A 13,857-nucleotide genomic window follows, 5' to 3' on the forward strand; every position below is an offset into this window, starting at 1 on the left:
CCCATGTAATACCTAATTAAAGAAATTTGAGCAATTGGATTTATACTTAAGTAACAGAGCATGTCTGTGCTGTCAAAAAAAAAGATCCTCAGTGATTATGACCGTAAATTATTGAAATTTAAATAGTCTCCAGTGTAAATGTTTGTACAATAACTAATTCTTCTGCACTGCATTTCTATAGTATCTTGCATTTACAACAACCTCAAATACTAATTCACACCAATACTAATTAGCTTATCCACTGTTACCATTGTGCAGAAGTAATGTTAGTCACTAACTACAAAATTACAGCAGACTAGAGTTTAGGGATGTACTATATGCTGTTTTGCCACAGATTTAAGTCAGATTTCTGTTTCTCCCATCCTATGATTTAGTAAATATATTTATTAACTTTGAAAATCTTTGCAATTTGAAATATTTTATTCTTCTGGCTAACGAATATGTGAACTGTGTAATTATCTCCTTCATAAACTGCCTGTGCATATCTGGCATTGATGATAATGGATCTGAAGAGGAAACCACTTCTATAATATATGCACAGAGTCACATAATAATATTTCTATAGGCAAACAGATTTTTCCCATCCTACACATTGGTTACCATACTTATGAGCTGAGTCCCCATGTTGAAGGCTATCAAAAGTTTTCCAATTCACTTCACTGTGATCAGCACTTAACCTCTGAGATGAGTTTCTTCTCTTTCGTGCAGCCATTGACTCACCAAAGGAGGATGCCATCTGCAAGGCATTTAAAAAGACTAGCATCTGATGGGTTCATGGGAAGGAGGTGTTTACAGTCTGGGTCATCTTGTAGAGCTTTATTTATCCAATTAACAAAAGCAACTTTTTCTTCCTCTGAAAAGAAAAACAGCATTAAAATAATCTATAATTAATAGAGAATAGATTAAAATGTAACGAAGCCAAAAATTAAGTCTAGTTACTACCATTGTGCCAAAGGAGCATTTCACCTGCAGCCCCACATTCTGTCAGTGTTTATTTTTCACTCTGGCAAAGATGCCTAACTTACCTCTAAGTGCAGCATGAAGCTAGAGACAAATTCAACAGCCACCTTTTAATAAAGTGCCACCCAAATTTGTCTTGTCCATCTCCACATGCTTTCTCTTTGTTAATTTGCTTTCAACAGCAACATTTTCCAGTTTTCTTCTTTTTCCATCTCTAGTGCAAATTTAAAGGGTCTTCCCCTGTCAGGCAAACTTTATTCATGCTTATTACCTGAGTAAGAGTGCTGTGTCCCCTCAGTAGATATTGCTGATGTTCCTCCAAGTGCTGTAATACCCAGCTTCTTGTTTATTGATTTTCGGTAAGATTTGCTAACATCTTTACTTTTCAATTCCTGAATTATCTGCAGTAAGAAAGATAGAGAGCATTGTGATTAATTATACCTTCAAATAGCTACTTACGTATTAAATCATATCAGCCCTCTATCTAGAGTCAGTAGAGAATCTGAATGCCTTTCTCTGTTATATACATTAACTCTTGAAAACAGATTTGCAACAACTAGAACATATTTATTTTGCTTATGTCATCATATGCTTTACAGTAAAAGGTTACCACATAAAACTTACACACCTTTAAGCAAGGTGACTGATAGTATTTTCCAAGAGCCTACAATGTAAACCATATAGGATATACTGTTATGTCCTGAATTTGCCCAAACAGTGTAGAGGTCTCAGAACTGACAATAAACAATAGGTAACACATAAAACTCTATACTAGGATGCAAATAATTGCATCTCCCCTATGAAACTGTGCAAACTGAATTATTGGAAAGACACATTAATAACTAGCTAAATGAGCAACCCGATGCAATTAGCAGTAGTACTCTAAAGTAAAAACAAAAACTAACCATCCCCGAGCACACAGATAAACCCACAGCTTGAATAGGTTTTGATTCTCTTAAAGCACACTAGATTGTGACCCACACTTAAAAAACATCTAAACACTTCAAAGTTGCTTGCTTACAGTGAAAAATTTTCCTCACTCCTAATATAAAAAGTAGCTTTTAGTATAGAGATTGAACATACTAGCACAAGCATTAGTGTATCACTAAGAGAATTTAAAGGTTGATTATCCAATGTACTACTCTGTTACCAAAGCAAGATTAGACCAAACAGTTTCTAAAAATATATATATCCAGCTCTTCATTTTTGAGGAAGAAGTAGGACTGCTTCGAACTACCATGTTCTCTCATGCTGCCCAAATGAGACCTACTAAATCAAACGGAAGAGTAAAATCCAAAGACTGGAAAATAATTATATAAGACATCGTAAATTGTCACAGAAAACCCTCCCGTGCTCAAACTAGTGCTTAGTTGTGTATTAAAGAACATATCGTTCTATTCTTTAGGTAGTAGCTAAATAACTAGTTCTTATTCATTTCTAGTTCATATTCATTCATTATTCATTCAGTTCTTATTCATTCTTATTCATCAAGACCAATTCTTAAAACCAAAGTACTGCAAATTAAAGAAAAGTCCAAAAGAAATGTCTTACAGAGACAAATTCTTCAAAGTTGATTTTCCCGTCTTTGTTGCTGTCCGTTACTGCAATGATTTTTTCTACTATCTCCCGTACTTTGTAACCAGGCAAGGGTAGACTTGCTTCTTTAAACAGATCTTGAAGCTCATAATCACTGACATACCCACTGTTGTCGATATCTGCAAAGCAAAAACACAAGCTGGCTTTATACTTAAAGAACCTAGTATAACATCTGTTGAGAATAAATCAAGTGCAAGAGATATACATAGGAAAAGATTATTTCTTCCTGTGACTTCACTACATACATAAGCAAGCATGAACAAATACTTACCTATTAGAAACATAATTGGCTGGGAGGTGTGACAGCCTGCTCTGTATTTTCACAGGAACTATGCTATAACACCAAAACATGCTATAACAAGATAGTAAATTTGTAAATAGCAAAAATTAAGCTTTTTTAAGAAGCCAACAAAATTTTCAACAAAACCCTCAAATGAAAGAAAGATCAAATATTACATTTTTTCTGTCAGTATTGTTCTACCTGCAATCAGTATACTCAGATCGGAGACAAATTGTTGTTAGAACAGCACGCTTACACAAGAGCCACTTGTTGTCTTGCTTACACAAGAACTCTACATGACTCTGCATTTTGTTTCTTATCCTAATACCTGGCAGACATTTTCTGCTCTTCAAAACTTTTGATGTGGTAAGGCTTAACTGTGAAGAATAAATCCAGGATGATCTGCACCAGTTTATTAAAGGTGACTTTTCTTAATCTATTAGCTAGCTCTGTTGGTAGCAATTTGTACTGCTACCTTCATTTATGGTGGACTCCCAAGACCACATCAGGAATGTCCATGTGCAACAGAGGATCAGAAAGCTTTTCTCAACATGAGGTGTGGTATAGCTCCACAGTTGTGAAGTGAACGGGTATAGCTCATAAAAATACACAAGACTGACTCAGTCTAATTTGTGTTACTCTTGATGAACACCACGATAACACAGCAGAAACTATAAAAATTGAATTGACACGAGTCAGAAAAAGAACAAGGTGACCTGGTCACTCTTGTAACATGCCAATGTGCTCCCACTTTGTTTTTCAGGTTTACTGATTAAAGGACTTCTCTCCATGCTTTTTTCTGATATCAGAACTCTGCCAGTAATACCAGAGTGAATGAATACATATCACATTATAGAAGGGCAAGTAAAAAAAATACACTTTCATTTCTAGCCATAATTAATTGCTATTCACTAATTTCCCTGTAATCCATACTACACTACATAGCATCTGTACAGCTTTGTAAAGAAGCCACATTTCACTGCAGATGAAGGGACAAAAAAATAAATGTTACTGTCTTTTTATGTTTTGTATACTACCAACAATTCACAGATAACTGCACAGTGAAACTTTATGCTTGTATACAGATTAATCCATCCATTGTCTGGCTTACCTGTCAGACACGTAACAACACACGTAATAACAGTGATGGTCTAAAGAGCAGAGGACATGTTCACAATCTCACTCAGATTACCAGCTATGTTAGTTCGCTGGGCTCATCTTTCACTGAGGGTAAGTTTCCACGGTGACAAGCAGAGACAAAGACATTGCTTTTCTTGCAGTTTATCAATGCAGCTGCAAGCAATTTATTCACAAAAACATTGAGAAGGAAAAGATGGAAGAAGAAAACCTAGATGATGTTTAATTTTGATGCTTTACAGGAAGCATATTAGAAGAAGGAAAGTACTTTTTCAGTGAGCAGAAAGCAGATGGTGAAAAACAAATAGAAAAGCTGTACCAAAACCCTATTGGCGGCTGGTAAGACAGGCTACTGCTCACTGGACTGATACATGTATGCAGTGGTCTTTTCTTTGGTCTGTCATTCCAGCTCCTGGAAGCTATAGCCACCTTGAGCTACAGACTACATCAAGATGATTGTTCTATACAAACTCATTAATTATCAACCGTGGACACATCTTATTCCTTTAGCATTTCTAGCCTTTTTTTGTTTCAAAACATACTAAAACAATGAGTTGTCAGTTTTATTATTTGCCATAAATAAATATTGTTTTTTGGTTTAAGCTTCCTGACCCTTTACTGAGCATCACTTGACACCTGTATTGACAGAAACCAAGCAATTTCCTGTTCACCTTAACACACGGTGTTACAGATATACAGCTTCCCAACAGTCTCTTTACTAAGTTGGAGAGTCCTAACATTTAGGATTCTTCTTGGCTGAAGCTGTTCCATAATTTTCATCTGCAGTGATTACTATGCCTTAACCCCAAAACAAACTTTTTACCTGTTTGTGCAAGTAGGATTATTTTCTCTTCAAGTATATTATTTTGCAGGTACTGACACTGCATTTCAGCTGCTGTTGAGACAACTGTTTTGTTGTTGTCATTCTTTTGTTTTTTAAAGTGGTTTTGCTCTATTAATAGAATAAAAATAAAAGCATATGAACAGTAGAGGGGGAAAGGCAAGGCAAAGAGTGTCTGTCTGCTGGGTCCTTCAGCGATCAGAACCAACACAAAATACAGATATATAAGTAGCTGTTATTAAACAAAAATTCTTCTGTGATTCAGGAGCTTAAGGCTGGCACTCAAAATTATTTTGAATTACTGTGAAATGACCCTGCTATCCCATTATGAGTAATTACAAATATGCTCAATTGCTTTGCTGAGCTGCACAGTTACACATCACCCCCTCAGAACTGTGGAAAACAAGAAATAAAGCAGATGAGAACTTCAATGTTCACAAGTTTATTGCAATAATCTGGAAATAAGGGTTAGTAGCTCACTAACTAATTTCTTGCTATTTCTGTTTACGCTCAGATTAATCTGAAAACATCCTGTCAAACATAAAAAAATCATTGAGTTAAATTATTAGCATCTGCTAGCTTTAAAGGCAAGATCAAAAAGTCTCCAAGTTTAGCTTAGTTAAAATGTAAAATTACATCCAACAAACTGAAAGAGAAATGAATAGATTTTACTTTAAGTTTGCAAGTAAAGCAGAAACAGAGTCAATTATCTAGGTCAATAATAAACATGAGAACATTTAATAATTTAAGTTTTATCATAACAAAATTTTGTTGAGATTTAAGGAGTTTCAATAACTGATTTTTGAGATGTATTATGCTGCAAATACATTAATTTCTGAGCTGGACAGTTGTATTATTTATGCTATTTTACCTGTTTCCATTGCTGAAGTTGAAAGAAGTGAAGAAACACAGTTGCATTGAAAACAAGTGGTTTTAAATATGCATTCTTAGTTTCTTAGCTATTATTTGCATCAGAAAGAAAACACAGCCCTATTAAACCAAAGTGATCCATAAAGATTTTGTCCACAAAAACCTACATGGCTCTGCAGTGTTATTGGCATCCTTATTATCTTCTTATCCAAAACATACCTATCTTATCGAATGCTTCTCTTAGTTCATCAAGCTCTTCTCGAGAGATAGTAGTTACGTTGTTCTCCATGTTCTGACAGCAAGAAGCGTCGTCCTCAGTTGCTTACACCTAACAACAATTAACAAGATGTTACATGGCATCAGTTCCGAATACATACTAATACAAGTTACTGATCTTTTCAGTACCAGGTATCAGACCTATATGGCACCTCCAGGCCTGACACAACATTACAAACAACACTTGAAAGCACATTTAAATACCCAGCAATTCTTCCCTGTAATAGCAACTGAGAACTTACAACAGCAACTCCAATTGCATATGCGCGATGTTTTCATTCACCTAGAATAACCGACAGTTAACCTCCACCACGTGAGCAATTTTCCAACATCAATATCATCACCTCATACTTCAACAGATTTTAGAAAAAATAATTTCTATGTGCAATGCAGCATCATTGCCAATTAGTGGTTAGTATTGGGATTTAGTCCTGCAAGCACCAAGCACTTGCACAGCAGGAAGCCTCAGTGGGACGCATTCATGTTTACACAACAGTGGGTGAACACTGATGCATCTTTCCCCAGCTGCTGCAGAAGTTACCATCCCCTGACAAGCCTATTGCCTGCTAACCCTCTTGAAGAGTGAAATAAGAGGCCTTTACTCAGCACAATGACTGGAATCTCAATATGAATATACTTTCTCCAACCAACTTCATGCAGAAAGCCAACCAAAACAGAAGACACCTTCCCAAGGGTTGATATTAACCCCCCATAGCACGTGGTTGCCTGTTTGTTCCCTCTTATCCAGACTTTGCCCATGGTTTTATAACAGGATGATTCAACCCTTTGTTAGGCAGTACAAATTCATAAAGGGGTTACGCTCAGCTGTCTCAATATGCAAGGTTATATTTGCATTTGTCTTTTGCCACCACGCACACACCATTTGTGTGTACGAAGTAAGCCTGCTATTGCACCCATCATAGTATCGTGAAGCTGCACGCAATACTCTGCTTGTAGACAGCATGCCACAGATGGTGCTGTGGCTACCAGAGTTTCATCTTTGCTTTTATTTTATAAATAAAAACTGACAAAAATACATCTCAATTAGTATTTTGGTCAAACTTGTTCATTTACATATTTTTTCCCTTCTGGTTTAGTTGTTTCCAATGTAGCGGTTTTGCTTAAGAGCAAGAAAAATATTCCTGATGGACAGTTTATTTTTTATTTACAATAAAGATATTCAGATCTGCCATGCACAACTAATTCTCCACCAAAAAAAGAACACAACAGCACTGCACCTTTACCCACTATGGTCAGCGACAACTAGGTGTACCATGGCCTCATGTCAGTAGCCACTGAAGTGTCTCCAGATTTCAAAATCATGTTCTCTGGGGTTTATGTTTTCAAGTCTGTGCTCATCTGAAACCAGAACCAGACACTTCCTTCAAAAAGGAAATGACTTGGAAGTTAAGGTTCTGGTACAACAAACTTCAAGTGGAGCCCATGGTTTTAAGGAAAACAAGTATCAAGAGACATGGTAAAACCCTTTAAGGTAGCAGCTGGTTTGCCAAACCATGCAAGAAAATAACACAAGAAAACCTTTGTCACAACAGTGACTGTCACAAAGTACAAAAGTAAAATGCTTACTTTGGCCCTATCTGCAGCATAAGCACTTCATCTACACTTAACACTTGTCTAAGATATAGAGAGCGAGTAAGTCCCGTGTAATACCCAGCTGAGTCTCATCTCAGCGAGTTTCTGCTTCTTCTAAGGTATTCCCATAGTATAGTTATCGTCTATGATGCTAGATTAAAAAAAGTTCTTAACCAAGCGTGTTATTTCAATTAAATCCTGCCTACTTCATTTATGTTAGTATTTTCTCTGTCTTCACTGGGACTGCTCTTGTGATTCACACAGGATATGGCCTTGAGCGTGGGTGGCAAGTTAAGTCTTCTTCCTTCGTGTCACTCGATCTTCTTTAAGTACTAGATTTAAAATCCTACTCATCCATTTTGCTAAGCTTACTAACAGCAGGTACCAGGCTTCATACTCAAAAAAAAAAAAAGACCTTACACACAGACATTTCTGGAAGTACAGAAACCTGATTAAAAATAAAGAAAGAATGGATTGTGGGAAAAATGAAAAAAAAATAAACATTTAAATCTAAATTATTAAGAAAATGCAAAGGCCTGAAGGTGCAGAGACATAGAAGACAGCCCTTTGAAATATGAAAACAGGACGTCAAAGCCTAAATGAAATATTAGGCCACCAAGGTACAAAAGACAGCAATACTTCCCTCATACTGTTAATGTTTTAAACTACTTATCATTATCCTGAATCAGATTTTATCAAAGACAAATTTTCAGAAGTTGAAATGTAATTAGTTTCACTTATCTTTTATGTCTCATAACTTAGATCTCCCACCATATTCTATACCAGAAAATAGCAGTCTTGGATTTCCAAAGACACTGGTTATTTCAGGACCACAGTAGACACATCTGTTCTTGAATGAAGCAGATAAATAAAGCTAATACCTCTGCTTTAGAGAGACACTCTTAAATACCCTATTATATAATTACTGTGTAAATTAGCTGGTCAATTAAATGGCAGAAGTGCTGCAATTATGGTTGCGGCATTCAAAAGAGATCTAGTTTGAGCAAGCAGAGACAAATGTCTAAAATTTTTAGACCTTGCAGACAGTTTCAATACACAAACTTCTCATCTAGGCTAATAAATACCTTGCACACATGTATCACCACCCAAGGCTGACGAGATTTAACATCAAGCCTACAAAAGTACGTGTCAATTGGAACCATGCTTGCCTGCTGATAACATAAGTTCATTTACAGATAACATGTTTCTCTGTAACCTGATAGTGTTCATGCAACATTAAGATTTTCTGTAGCCTGTAGTGATATTAAATCATCTCCTGCTGCCCCAGGACAGGGTAGCTACAAACACTGTTTTTGTGCCGAGAAAGTACACTTGATCCTCTTTTAAACCCTAGCCAGTATTCTTACCATCAACTGACATTATTCATCCATCCCTAGCCTGCCTTCTACACCTGGAAGGCTTTTTGTATCTGAAGACAATTCACTGGAGTCTCCTGGAAACGTTCCACATCCAACACTAATGCAAACTACTGTTGGTATCATTGTGGTATTTCTTTGTGTGTGGAAGAGTATTTGCAGCTGAGCAACAGCCAGGGATACAGTAAGCAGGCCAAACAGCAGTTTGCGTCTCTTTTTTGACCTCTTATCAAGGCTGTCAGAAAAAAAAAACAGAGCGACTGATTGGCAATCAGCCCCAATGGTTTCCTCCATCCCTGCAGGCAACTGGCAATTTCTTTTTCAGCTTCATTTCAAATTCTATTTACCCTGTTTTCGTGCTGCAGCTGCTTCCGCAACTACAATGGATGTTACAAATGCTGACTCAAGAGCTTATTTTCTTTTGTTGCTGTTCTTTTTGTCTGGTACTAGAGACACACCTCCTCTTTCCTGGTGCAAATACCACTCGCTCTCTGCATCATCCTTCAATCTTGTTTCTAATGACAGCCAACCTAGCATAATTGTCAAATACAGGTTGTGCAGAAGAATTACCACGTTGGTATCAATAATTAGTTACTGGTATGTACTACCTACAATTACAAAACATTAACATTTGACTTCTCTTACCAAGCTTTGACTCAAACTGAGATACAGTTTAATGCAAAGACAAAACAAAGAAACAAAACAGAACAAAAATATCCCACTATATTTAAGCCATTGTCAGATTAAACTAGAAGCTCTAACCTGTTTCAGAGAGAAATGAACGCATTACCAGGTATAAGAGATACAAAAGGAACTTTACAATGAGGATGTGCATGAGATATTCTCCATATTCAGTAGGGACAGAAAATAATGCTATATTGTAACTGAGAAAAAGCTAATTAAACATTAGCAAAGACTTGTATATTGCAGAAACAGTAATCATTGGAACTAACTACCATTGATACACCGAATTTTGGCTCTATATTAATATACGGATACATACACACATTTCTGTTGTCTTTTCAAGAACATAAAACTCCTGCCCAACTTTTTTTTTTTTAAATGCTACATTGAAAAATCTTTTTTCTTACATTACAATTATTCTTGACCTCCATATATAGGTGATGATTAGAGGACAACTACAGCAATTCTTTAACAGTGTGAAAGGACAAATTATTTTTCCCATATCAGTGAAAAAGCTGCACGAGACAAAGAGGGTAGAATTACGCGTCACGTTATCTAAAGTGAAAGAGTTCTTAACTGTGGAATAGAATAGTCCTCTAAAGGTAGAATGAAAGAATCGAGAATACCTGTAGAATGACGAGCTATCAGCACTGGGTCTGATAAAGAAAGAAATATATATTTCTGTTTGTATATATACAGACACCTAATGCAGCAAAGAGGATGCCAATATAACTTTGAAACAGGAGATGACTGAAAGGTCAAAGTAATTAGCTCTATCAACATAACACATGCATACATATAAAATAAAGACTGCAGCTCCTGAAGTGTGTTTTTTTTTGTGTTTTGTTTTGTTTTTTTTTTTTTTAAAGAAAAGAAGAGGCAGGGTACAACTACGGTATTAGGTACAGTTACTAACAGAGTAATATAAACTGTAAAGTGCATTTTAACATTCCATTTTGTTGCATAAAATCAAGGAATTATGCAATGCAACCAATTAGAAGTATAACAAAAAATAGTTCCTTAAATATACGGTCAGGGTGAAGCTTCACTATCTTAAAGAGTCGGCGCATGCGAGTTTCATCCTGAGCTTATAAACATGGCTAAAATGTATCCATAAATGGATATATTTATGACCAGCAGAAGTATTTAGTAATTACTGGAAGTTAGATGGTAACAGTGAAAAATTGTCATTTTTCAACATATAAACTGATACTCCACAGAATTTTCCTCACTCTTCTAGGCACAGCATTAGGCAGTGAACAAGGTACAATTTAACAGGGAGCAGCTGATATTTTTAAACTTCTCCCAGAACTGTACATACTGATCTTTGCTACAGCAGAGCTATCAAACCAGCCAGAGAAATTCTATATCAATGAAATATGTACTTTAATGTAAGGAGGACTAGAAGACTTGCACTCAAGTTAATTACTCACTCTATAGGAATTTATTCAACATAGTACAGTAAATCTGGTCAACAGTAAAATCAACATTTTCTACTATGCCTTTAAGATAAACACGGGTGACTCAAGAATAAATAGCAAAACAATAAGCTGATATATTTAGTTTTTAGACAGGTCATGGGCCCGATCCAAATTCATTTATTACAGTATAAATAAATAATAATTTCACTTAACAGAATAATTTTGTGATACTTATGTCAGGATGAAGAACAATTCTATTATAAACAGATAGACGTTTAGTTTAGAAAGCTACCTGTTCATCCAAACAAAATGCTTCCAGCTTCCTTGGCTGCTGAGTATACAGAATAGCCATGCAAATTCATCGATAGTATCAGTTTCATGCAGTTCCATTCACATGCATCATTCAACAGGCTCTCAGCCTGCCTGTGCTTTGTATTGTTGCACTCAGCATTACTAATAAAAAAAAAAATCAAAGGAAAGCTTACCTATGCCAGAAGGACTACCTGTATGTCACTGATTTTGAAATAGAGCTATTATGTGCAGAGTTCACAGAAATACCTTGCCTACAACATTCTGGAAACCTCAACTGTTAGCAGTTTAGCAACATAAATCATTTGGGCAAATTCAGCCAGGCCAGGCTGGACCTGTTTTGGTCTTGTTAATTTGTTATTTTTCCTAGAAGTTCAAGTTTCATCTACATCCAGCAGAGAACTGGGAGTGTTTTTATCCCCTCTGTGCTTTGGAACAGGAACTTCAATTGTGTCTACCTCATACCCACAGGCAAAGCAACATCTGCTCAACTCAGCCAACATTAACCCAGATTTAGCCTGATTTATAGAACTCCTTAAAATTCCCACTTCGGTGTGTTGCGTCAAGATTTCTTTCAGGCTGTAGTCTTCCATTTCACTTGGATGAAGCATGCCGTTGTCTAGGATAATGAATGGCAGGCAAAATCCAGCTCTGTAATTGCTCTTTGCAGCCGCCAAGCACCTTCCCCCTCCAGTTCCGAAGGCCGAGAGCGAAGGTTGGCCATTCCCGGTCTTCTGAGTCCCACAGCAGGTCACAGGCCACCACTCTGCTTCCCTTTGCCTCACCTGCGTTAACTGCTGCAAACTGTGGTATTAATGAGCACATCGTCACCACTAGCAAATCTCAACTACCTGAAACAATGACATTTCTGTGAAACTGGGATACTGAGACAACGCAAATTAATACTACTAGCCCTGCAGAGCTGTGTGCATTAACAAGTATTTTCCTCACATTAGTGGTATTTGCTAATGTTTATAAGATAAAGTAACTCAGAACACACTAGTTGCCATTCGATTGTGCAAGTAGCACAGAACAGCAAAGTTAAATCTGTGTATACTGGTAATACAGAGTATCCTGGGCTCCGCACCTCCTAACAAACCACTTCCAGATGAAAAAAAAAGTACGCACAACACCGCATCCATGCAACAAGCAGTTTTTGGTTTAGGACTTGAAAATAAGAAGCACATCAGTATTAGAAATACAGATATTTTTTTCCACAGGTCCCTTGATAAGAGACAATACTTCGGTTTTTAATACAAAAACAAGACACCCTTTAATCTAAAGCGAAGTTATCACAGTTTTGAGAAAATACAAGAACTGCACTTTACATTTTGCTTAATGAAAGCTTCCAGATGAGGAATTTTGAACTGTCTGCATCTTGTATGTAATACAAATATATGAGCTTTCCAACAAATTAGCAAGAAGAGAATCTTAGTACACAATACAAAATACTAAACAGTTGTGTCACAATAAGCAACAAATTAAGGGACTTGAATAATAGAGTTTTCCCTACAGAATCTCTGACGTGATTAAATTCAAAGAACTCTGATCCAAACTGAAGGTCGGATACAGTGAATCTGCTCAAGTGGCATATATTATTGATTTTATTACGCATAACCTTTGTCTCGGTGAAAGTTCATTAACACCGTACACATAGTACTCTAGCTTTGCCAGGAAAAGCACAGGCACGTAAGGAAAATGAAAGTAGGGTAGGAATTTGCATGCACTCAAACCATAAATCTAAACTACCTTTGATGCTATCTAAACCTTCTTCTTGATCAATTCCAAATACTTCTAAATATTTCTTTCATTCCTCAACAACACAAATATTTAATTGGGAGAAGATTACAGAAGACACAAGGACATTGCAACTATCCACATTGCAACTGGCATGGTATTTCTTCCAAGACTGGAGCAATCAGCTCTTGTTTAGTGCTGCTGTATCAATGATGTGGTTAGTGTAATCAAAAACGTTCCTCAAGGACTTAGTTACATATCTCACTATATGCATGGACAATCATTGAGGCATTCACTATGGGATTTTTAAGTAAAATATTTGGATTTTCAAATAAGAAACTCTTGCATCCAGTGACAAAATCTGCATACCATAACAAGGACATGGAAAAACAGGCAGGAGCAGTGACAAGAGAACTGGGACTAGAGAGCAGCCATGGAAACAGGAGCTCACGTAGAAGACCTATTGTTGAATAAATTCTAGAACAATTGTCCCCTCCAGCATATTAGAAAGTTCATATTTGTAGAAACTACTAGGACTGTAATACATGTGATCTTTGCTGGTGTGGTATTAACCTTCCCAATTTCAATCATTTTCTGTGCTACTTTAGCATCCACCATACTATCAAAAGCCTAGAATAATTTTTACCTTTTACTGATACAGTTAAAACTAGTGGTCACAAAGGAAATCTGGAAGTCCTGGTATACAACTCTTGAAACTTGCAGCCTGTATCTGAGAGCTGTATGGCTTACAGTTACAGGAACCCATTTTCACTTGGG

At 36.5% G+C, this 13,857-nt stretch overlaps 1 protein-coding gene across 2 annotated transcripts in view; it reads right to left on the reverse strand.

The window, feature by feature from the left end:
* The window catches only part of PLS1 (plastin 1), a 40,489-nt gene that overhangs the window by 16,892 nt on the left and 9,740 nt on the right, over positions 1-13,857 (reverse strand). For both annotated transcript variants that reach the window (XM_035544661.2, XM_035544662.2), the window contains 4 exons: positions 5,904-6,012; positions 2,512-2,675; positions 1,232-1,361; positions 721-853 (listed from right to left, as the gene is read on the reverse strand). In XM_035544661.2, coding sequence (XP_035400554.1) covers positions 721-853; positions 1,232-1,361; positions 2,512-2,675; positions 5,904-5,973 — 497 coding nt within the window. In that variant the 5' untranslated portion in view covers positions 5,974-6,012. The remainder of the gene's footprint in view (positions 1-720; positions 854-1,231; positions 1,362-2,511; positions 2,676-5,903; positions 6,013-13,857) is intronic.

Source organism: Cygnus atratus, chromosome 9 (assembly GCF_013377495.2).
Source record: "Cygnus atratus isolate AKBS03 ecotype Queensland, Australia chromosome 9, CAtr_DNAZoo_HiC_assembly, whole genome shotgun sequence".
NCBI classification, from domain to species: Eukaryota; Metazoa; Chordata; class Aves; order Anseriformes; family Anatidae; genus Cygnus; species Cygnus atratus.